The 7,702-nt window shown below is 47.6% G+C and overlaps 4 protein-coding genes across 4 annotated transcripts; 1 reads left to right on the top strand and 3 right to left on the bottom strand.

Moving 5' to 3' along the window:
* Window positions 1-293: 293 nt before the first annotated feature.
* Window positions 294-2,108, bottom strand: V1508DRAFT_428739 (uncharacterized protein). The gene is made up of 5 exons (XM_066941833.1): window positions 2,044-2,108; window positions 1,880-1,960; window positions 1,149-1,814; window positions 975-1,093; window positions 294-902 (listed from the first exon to the last, which is right to left on the bottom strand). Exons 1-5 carry the CDS (start codon window positions 2,066-2,068, stop codon window positions 783-785), a joined length of 1,011 nt encoding a protein of 336 aa, XP_066792126.1. The 5' UTR covers window positions 2,069-2,108; the 3' UTR covers window positions 294-782.
* A 112-nt stretch (window positions 2,109-2,220) lies between these two features.
* Window positions 2,221-3,042, top strand: V1508DRAFT_83689 (surfeit locus protein 5 subunit 22 of mediator complex-domain-containing protein). The gene is made up of 3 exons (XM_066943068.1): window positions 2,221-2,319; window positions 2,378-2,442; window positions 2,503-3,042. The coding sequence occupies exons 1-3, from the start codon at window positions 2,259-2,261 to the stop codon at window positions 2,674-2,676; spliced, it is 300 nt and encodes a 99-aa protein (XP_066792125.1). The 5' UTR covers window positions 2,221-2,258; the 3' UTR covers window positions 2,677-3,042.
* Window positions 3,043-3,754: 712 nt separating this feature from the next.
* Window positions 3,755-4,912, bottom strand: V1508DRAFT_83702 (uncharacterized protein). Its single transcript, XM_066943069.1, has 2 exons — window positions 4,737-4,912; window positions 3,755-4,670 (listed from the first exon to the last, which is right to left on the bottom strand). Exon 2 carries the CDS (start codon window positions 4,523-4,525, stop codon window positions 4,034-4,036), a length of 492 nt encoding a protein of 163 aa, XP_066792124.1. The 5' UTR covers window positions 4,526-4,670; window positions 4,737-4,912; the 3' UTR covers window positions 3,755-4,033.
* A 120-nt stretch (window positions 4,913-5,032) lies between these two features.
* V1508DRAFT_458636 (uncharacterized protein) lies at window positions 5,033-6,247 on the bottom strand. Its single transcript, XM_066942727.1, has 5 exons — window positions 5,883-6,247; window positions 5,508-5,848; window positions 5,297-5,457; window positions 5,162-5,275; window positions 5,033-5,077 (listed from the first exon to the last, which is right to left on the bottom strand). The coding sequence occupies exons 1-4, from the start codon at window positions 6,102-6,104 to the stop codon at window positions 5,163-5,165; spliced, it is 837 nt and encodes a 278-aa protein (XP_066792123.1). The 5' UTR covers window positions 6,105-6,247; the 3' UTR covers window positions 5,033-5,077; window position 5,162.
* Window positions 6,248-7,702: the final 1,455 nt, after the last annotated feature.

The raw sequence follows: 7,702 nt of genomic DNA, 5'->3' as shown, positions 1-7,702 counted from the left end.
TAGCAGAATATTCTAATATCATGCCATCCGCTATTCAGAGTGTGCACTTCTGTTTGTAACAGATCATTTCTTTCAAAGATAACCAGATGGCTCAGCATGTAAATATGAGTTCAGTATTTCAAATTATAACGCGACGGTCTCACGTACCACTGTTATGCATTCTAAGGTGCGAATATTCATTTTTTCTCGAGTTTCAGACCTAAAAATACAAATGTTTGACAATTGCCTACGGCTCAGTGATGTGACTTGTGAGCCAGAGCCGAATAATGAGTCACTATTCCCCTAACCCGAAGTCAGGTAGTGTCGAAGCTGCAAGGCTGGGCTGGGCAAACCAAGGTCTCGTCACTATTCGGCTACGCGCAACTGTTGCCGTCTACGTTGCCGGTATTAATGTGCAGACTATCCAATTCACGGACAATCTCACTGTTTGCTGCGGCTCGCCGTTGTCAATGTGGTCGAGGTTGTCGGCCCCGATGAAAATCGGGGCACGGTTATTCATTCCAGCGGTGCAGGTAATGTAATCGACAAATATTGAGACAAACACGACTTCCACGATCGCGTAGCTGATAAGACCTCCGCCGCGCGTCGCGAATCTCAACATCTGCCTATTACTTGAGAATGTTGAAAATTCGTGGCTGCTCACGAATGGCCACTTGTGATCTCCTTCTACGTTCACTAGTGTCACTTTACATTGCTCTGGGCATTTCGCTAGTGTCTATATCAATCTATTCAAACACTGTACGATCCGCCCCTTCAAAGATATGCCACCAAAAAAATGCCCTTTAACGTCTTCGTCCTGGTGCCTTTGGTTTGGCAAATGCACGCTTGACCTCCTGCTGCTGAGGATGAAGGTCCGCCAACAGAGAGTCCCTCGAGATCTCGGATCCGTCCCCAGCTTCAATCTGATATATTGTCAGTAAGATGCTATCATGAAGTCATGCATCCCGTGCGACTATGAAAGGACGAAGACCTACCCGCTTTTGAACTTTCAGCCCCGCAATCGCCTCGGCCTCGGCCACAATTGCGGCCCTGCAGGACGCATACAGCATCCTCTCCTTTATTTTGGATCCAGCCGGACAGGTGTATATGAAAACTACAGCATGGTTAATGCGCCACCTGTTCATCGAATAGCACTGTGTGCAACTTACCAAATGACTCGTGATTCTCCTGTCCAAACGCGTGCTTGAACAAGAAGAACGTATATCTAGGCTGATCCATAGAAATTATGCTATGCAAATGCGTCGGCTCCTCGATCTGTGCCTTCTTGGCCAACTCTATGCTCTCCTTCTGGACGTCGATCTCCAGCACGATCACATTATAGTCCTCAGAGTTCATGCCCGCAAGCGCGCTCTCGACCTCCGAGCCAATCGGAAACGCCAGACCCGACGAGACATGCGACTTTCGTGTCGCCGTGCCGGCAAATCCTTCCTTCGCTTCGACTTCTCGCACGGACCGCAGCGCCCGCTCTTCCTCCGTCAGCGGCTGACTCAACTTCGCATGTTCTGCGAACTTTTGGAAGCCTTCACGCGTGATCTCATCTTTCTCGGTCGTGAAAATCGACGCCGTGATCTTATCGCCGCCGAGTTCGCGCACAAGCGTGTTGCGAGTGGACGCGTACAGCATCTTGCGTCGAACTGGCGCAGCGTCAGGGATATATGAGATAAAAGTCAGACCCGCCGTTGTGCCTGTCGCGGTACTATCCGTACGGTATAGAATGTACAACGGCTCTTTGTCCGAAACGTGGGGAGCGAGCAGCGCGACATCATCATAATAACTTGATCTGGCCTTGATAATTTCGCCGGGCTCGAGCGATTCTGCCGCTCCTACATTAGCAAGACACAGTCGTAATAGCGCTCAAACAAAAACGCTTGATCTTTACCATTCTCAATCTTCACGAGCAAAGTCCGGGAATCGTCGTCGATCGTAAACGCTCGAAAAGCATCCAGCAATGCCGGCGACGCTGTCGATAAATATCAGCCACCAATTCCGCTCATCCAGCATTCAACTGTGCCGTTCGCGGCACTAAGCAGATCAAATTAATACCTTTAATGCCAGATTGGTTCGACATTATGCGATGATATAATTGTAATCTCCCTGGTCCGTCCGGTGGATAATAATTGTCCGCGAAGCCGACCGCAGCGTCTAGCCTAAACTGGGCCAGCCGCGGCGCCAACGTCACGTGCCTCTTCCTTGATTCTGTCCCTCCTGCGTTCTTTCATGATGCAAACAGAAGCAATCTCGTTTAGTTGGTATTTATAATGTCGACGATTACGCCGAATCCGATACAGCAATCCCAACAAAGAATACTTACAATTAATCGTACGTTGTCCTGTTGCTCCTCGCATGCAAGCATGCAAAACGCTAACTTGTTGCCCAGAACGGATAAACGATGCAGCAAACACCATCATATCAGAGTACACGTCAATAGTCGCACTAGCACCGGTACGTACATTTTAGAGGATCATGTAATCTCGAGTCGGAGCTAACGGATTCTTGGTGTAGGTTTCCGGCAAGGACAGAACGACAACCGCGACTGAGACTTATGAAATCGAATGCCACGCGACGTCGATCGTCCGGGCGATTGAAGACTTGTTAATGGTCTCGCGCTCGTTGAAGGAGTCGTGGATACTGGGACAAGTCGCGCATTCTTTTCAGATGAATGACGAGCATGCATGATCTCTGGGCTTGCTAGTTATTGCAGAACGACTGCTGGGAGATATAAACGGAGTTTCGGCGTTATTTTTTTCTGGTATTGGATTATAATTTTAGACAACTAAATCATAAGCCGACTTTAGAGTCAATGCCGAAGACGCGGGCTAGCAGATTGTGCACTAAAAATGAAACAAAGCAATTGGAAGGTATAGGATCTGAGCCCACGTGTTGACTTGCGATTGTTTTTGGTGTAAATTTTCTAGCGTATGATTCGGTCACAACTCTCAAAATGTCATAATCAATTGTATCATCGTGATACCCGCGTGGTGTCGCTGCTTGGCTACGGCAACTAATAACCGAGCAATCTATCGCTTAAACAAATTCTGCTTTGGTACCATAGGAAAACTCGAAAAGAGTAATGTTCAGTTGAGACGCATGGCAGGCACAGTGTGAGCAAAGGGTTTAATATTTTGGCTACCCTTCGAAACAGTTAATCCGATGTAACATTCCCCCATTTCCGGTCGACAAATATATGGGCCGGCGAGGTCCGACGCGCAGTTGGTTTCGAAGTCAACCAGATACACGTAAACCCTAAAGCATTCAAGGTTGTTTTGTTTTTGCTAGAACCAATTGGCGGGCCAGAGACTAGATCACTATCAACTAAGGATCATTGCTTCCGTTCGTCTGACTCAATGTGTGTCTCAATAAATTTATTACGACGTTCCAAGTTGTCCACCGATAAATCAGTGACTTTTAATGCTTATATGCTGTAATTCCACTGGTGGATTCGATTCTCGGCTTTATTGCAGGAATCTATCTTCCAACTTGGCGGACCCTGAGTGGGCGGAGATAGCCATGTGGCCTGGGCCAGGAGCACTAAGCATGCATCGCCTGCATCAGCAAGGCTTGCTCATTTACGACAATTGGCAATCCCAGTGGGCCAGTTAACTGTCTATGACAATACCAGAATGACCGTGAATTTGGATTGCAGCCATTGCGATTTCACACTCAGCGGTTTGCACCGTATATGGCGCAGTTAACTCTTAAATTCGTACGTATAATTTTCGCATTGCGTGCATTGTGCTGCCCCACTCTTGGCATTGTTTATCTGTATTTTGTTGTGTTTTGCCTTGGTTGTTTGCGTTGAACTTGTTTTGGTTTGTGCCAGCTATGGGGTGGCGATATTTGTTGCAGCAAAGTATATAAAACACGTAAAGAAAAAGGAAACAAGAAAACAAGCTGTGAAAAACGAGCGACCATGTCAGGTGATCCAACCCACTCATTTGCATGAACTGTCGCAACGAAGGACGGAGAATCGCGATGTCAGGGTCGTATCAAGAGTGTATTCCGAGAGAACCATTCATCAAACGATTGAAGACTATCAGTCTTTACTCACATCCCTGTCACCCATCTTATTGTTCGATTCAGATCTACCTAATCCAAAGGCCAACCAAATGCCCAAAAATGCACCGAGAGATAAAGACCATAGGATATACATGAAGCGTGCGAATAGGGTTAGATCCGAGAAAAACATGGGTCCGAAGAGCCCGACGTGAGCGGCTAGCAAGATAGTGGTATTCACAGTTCGGCCGGACAGCAAAGGTGAACGCCATACCAAGTCAGCCACTATAACGGCTTCAACAAGCTTGCTCAGTATGAATAAAAACGTTCCGATGGCTAGTATAAAACCTTTGACTTCGCCAGTAGCGTTAGTTGCTTGCATGATCGAAGGCCCAAAAGAGAAGGCGAAATTGGTGAACAGCACCCAAAGCAATGGATTAACAAAATCTATGCAAGTTGCCGGCTTCGAGTGTCGCTGTGAAGGCAATGATTCAGACGAACCAGGTGTAGGTGCTGCGGGGGAATTGGCCATTATATTGAAGGAGGGATTCAATGTCGCGACTCGAGTGTAAAAATGACAAATTTGCCGTAAGGGCAGATTTGGCGCATTAAATACTAGACCCCATTCGACCCAACTCGCTAGTCCAATTCAGGGCGGGCTCTCCGAATGAGTGATCCTTTGTTCGAGCATTACACCTTTTAAGAAAGATGATACAACTTTGCCATTTAGAATTAGTGTATACCTCTATATACCGGGTTGGAGAAATGAAGAACATTAGATTATTGACTCGCAAAATTGGAAACGCTCCGGGACGGATCATAGCTGATGGTTACGCAAGGGGTCTGGTCCGGCCCTGACCGCCGTGTCACTTTGGGATCACGCTAGCATACCCTGAAAATTGAAATCTCGGGACCACCCGTGAACTTCCGAAGGCTAATTCCAAATTGGAGGTTCATGGAAAGTAAACCAACCATTCCTTTTGGGACTAGCGTAAATTGACGCGGTACTCTTCCGTCGAGCGCCTGTACCGGTGCTACACCGCCACATGTATTGCCACAGCCATCACAAGCCACTCCACTACCAAAACTTACGGTTGTCCACTGTTTCAACATTTTCAATTTCAGTCTTCGAGAAGGGGGAATACGTCAGACCACGTTTCCTCGAATTCTTAATCCCGATAATCGTCATCGTGCCTGGCAGTCTCTTCGTCTTCTTGTACCTCTGCTTCATCGGTCACCCCTAACTGCTGCAACGTAACCTGATCTTGTTCTTTTTCTCCACCTTATTTTCCGTAGTTATCACGTTGCTTAAAGAGTTGTGGACATTTCCGACGATTGTGCCCAGGCATTTTACAGGACCCACATCGCCCGACTTTCTCGATGCTGTCCGTGGTCTTTTGAACAATCTCTGCTGACGTTTGAAACCGGCGTGTTCCTTTTGGACGCCCTTTCTCGGAAGTGCAGCTGCGGGATCCTTGAGGCCTAAGAGTATTTCAGGATCTATATGCTGAAACGACACGTTGACTGGAGGAAAATCAGGATACACCCGCCAGCGAGGATGAATGTCCGTGACGGAAATAGGAACGCCCAGCTGGATCCGATGAGAGCAAGGGAGAAGGTAACGATGCCAAGCTGAGCATGTACAAGTTTCCCATGAGCCGTCCTCCTGCTGCCGTTGCATCTTCTTCAATACTTTACCGTATACCAGCTCGAGCCCAGAGCGGGAAATCGCAGTGCACAGCTTCGACGTCTCGATCTGGTTCCTAATTTCCAGTCGCACAAACAACGCCTCGTTGGACCCTTCGATACTGAGACGCTGCGCCCTGTCATTGTCCTGGCGGCTCATTTTTTCTGGCTGTGTATAGTGAGCCAGAAGACGAAGTCAAAACTCTCTTGATCGCTCCATGTCTCCCTTCAACTCGGGATGTGGTGCTTATTCCGAAGTTCGGGTGGTTTCGAATATGCATTTCTGCCCAGCGTTCACACTGGCCATTTTCCCACCACTGAATCAGAAAGTAATGCACTGGCTCTGCCGCAAAGTCGCGCTTTAGCTCTTCCAACGAATTCGTCTGGCGCTCGCTATGAACTGGTCCGCCGATGGCCTTGTCCATTGTTCACGGTTAGCTCGACCCTCATCCCAGCCTTGTACGACCTCCTCGTACCCATCCAGCTCTGCAATCTTCATGAAAGGCGAATTACCAATCTCGTTCACGTGCTGCAAGTTTGAATATTCGGTTCCTGATGAAATCGGGCTCCCTGGAAGTGAATCAGATGCCGCAGTTGTAGTCGTTGATCCAGCCGCACGAGGGCTTGCTGCATCTGACACATGGACCGATGAGCTGGGACCAAGAGAATCCCTTAATTTGGACTCCCACTCGTTCAACTTATTTTTCGTCTCCTTTGGATGGCAATCGTGGCGTCTGACGAGAAACCTGCTGCATTTTATCTTTCTTCGCGCGTGGCAACTGTAGTTTCGCAATGGTTAGAGCGGTTAATATCTTTTGACGTTGCCTCCGGGGTTTCACAATAGTATGTAGGGCAGTATATACCTCCTTGTCCTTGTTCATTTCACCGCAGCGGCTAACGTTCTCTAGGTTATCGTACTTGATACATTGTGCACTTAAGATCGCTACTGTCTCCCCTTTGCGGAGCAATCTCCAGTTATGATGCTTCTTGCACTGTATGTCCAAGAGATTATTTGCTGCGTCCGGGCGCCATACACGGAGCGTGTCAGACTGTGGACCTGTGTCTAGCACAAGTGTTTCCAGTACGATCCTAATACTCGCTATTGCTTTGCGTCGAAAGTCTTCGTTTTCCTTCCATATGCGCTCAAATGATTCATAGCCTTCATTAAATGACTCGGTTATCTGCTTTCTCGAAAGCTACACGTCCCAGATATTCCTTGACGCTCCCTAACCGAAAATCTCCCACAATTCCAGACGCCGGGCATTACCGGTGCACACACTGACCTCGAGACCATACTTGTGTTTAAGCGATATAGGGTCAGGGCATTCAACGTCCACTGCTAGAGCAGTGCATGTTTCTCAGATCGACCGGGGATGCGTTTAAGTGGAATGCTAGCACCTGCCGTAAGACTTTTAGCATTAAAACCAGCGTTGATAGTGATATCACCGAGACTGTATGTGGTGCTACTCGAGCCAATGTATTTTTCCTCGCTTGTATCTATCAGTATAGCTCCAAGTGTGTTATTTTCTACACAGCACGGCATGCGTATCATCAACATCACGGTTTCGTCAAAGGGGTTACATTCTTCCTGTCCAGGAAGATCTCCCCACTTGTACCAGTGACAATGAACAAAATTTTTCGTATGTTCCCAATTCTTCTTGCTCACGATGGTGCCACGTTCTACTTCAATCCGTAATACGGTCTGACGGTCAGTTCCTTTGACGACCCCCGAATGTTCGACATATCGTGCCGATATTCGATATTCGACATAGGATTACATAATTAGCCGTAGAGAAATGAATTCAGTGGGATTTCAAGCTGCTCTAAGCCCTAAGCCTTCATATACAGGCATTTACCAGTTATAGCATTAGTTGTCCGATTTGCTCGGCAGTTTAATACCAGCGTCCCGCCCTTGAAGCCAGACTGAGATTAGTGCTGCACGATCTTACACTGTAGAAGTGATTCCGGCCGTATGCGCCTTTACCTCTGTGTTGAATTTGCACATGAAGACAAGATGATAAGA

The sequence above is a fragment of the Lipomyces doorenjongii genome (assembly GCF_038497915.1).
Source record: "Lipomyces doorenjongii strain NRRL Y-27504 unplaced genomic scaffold V1508scaffold_175, whole genome shotgun sequence".
Taxonomy (NCBI): domain Eukaryota; kingdom Fungi; phylum Ascomycota; class Lipomycetes; order Lipomycetales; family Lipomycetaceae; genus Lipomyces; species Lipomyces doorenjongii.
Note: the sequence above shows the minus strand (reverse complement) of the source record. Positions and strands in the feature narration are given on the sequence as shown.

What these genes read in the sequence shown, in the direction of transcription:
- V1508DRAFT_428739 (XM_066941833.1), bottom strand. Translation starts at nt 2,068, where the DNA reads ATGTCGAACCAATCTGGCATTAAAG. An exon ending in GAACCAATCTGGCATTAAAG is followed by an intron (nt 1,961 to 2,043) that starts GTATTAATTTGA and finishes ATTTATCGACAG; the next exon opens with CGTCGCCGGCATTGCTGGAT. An exon ending in GCTCGTGAAGATTGAGAATG is followed by an intron (nt 1,815 to 1,879) that starts GTAAAGATCAAG and finishes TAGGAGCGGCAG; the next exon opens with AATCGCTCGAGCCCGGCGAA.
- V1508DRAFT_83689 (XM_066943068.1), top strand. Translation starts at nt 2,259, where the DNA reads ATGTCGACGATTACGCCGAATCCGATACAGCAATCCCAACAAAGAATA. An exon ending in AAGAATACTTACAATTAATC is followed by an intron (nt 2,320 to 2,377) that starts GTACGTTGTCCT and finishes CTTGTTGCCCAG; the next exon opens with AACGGATAAACGATGCAGCA. An exon ending in CAATAGTCGCACTAGCACCG is followed by an intron (nt 2,443 to 2,502) that starts GTACGTACATTT and finishes TTCTTGGTGTAG; the next exon opens with GTTTCCGGCAAGGACAGAAC.
- V1508DRAFT_83702 (XM_066943069.1), bottom strand. Translation starts at nt 4,525, where the DNA reads ATGGCCAATTCCCCCGCAGCACCTACACCTGGTTCGTCTGAATCATTG.
- V1508DRAFT_458636 (XM_066942727.1), bottom strand. Translation starts at nt 6,104, where the DNA reads ATGGACAAGGCCATCGGCGGACCAGTTCATAGCGAGCGCCAGACGAAT. An exon ending in GACATGGAGCGATCAAGAGA is followed by an intron (nt 5,849 to 5,882) that starts GTTTTGACTTCG and finishes CACTATACACAG; the next exon opens with CCAGAAAAAATGAGCCGCCA. An exon ending in TTTCCTCCAGTCAACGTGTC is followed by an intron (nt 5,458 to 5,507) that starts GTTTCAGCATAT and finishes AGGATCCCGCAG; the next exon opens with CTGCACTTCCGAGAAAGGGC.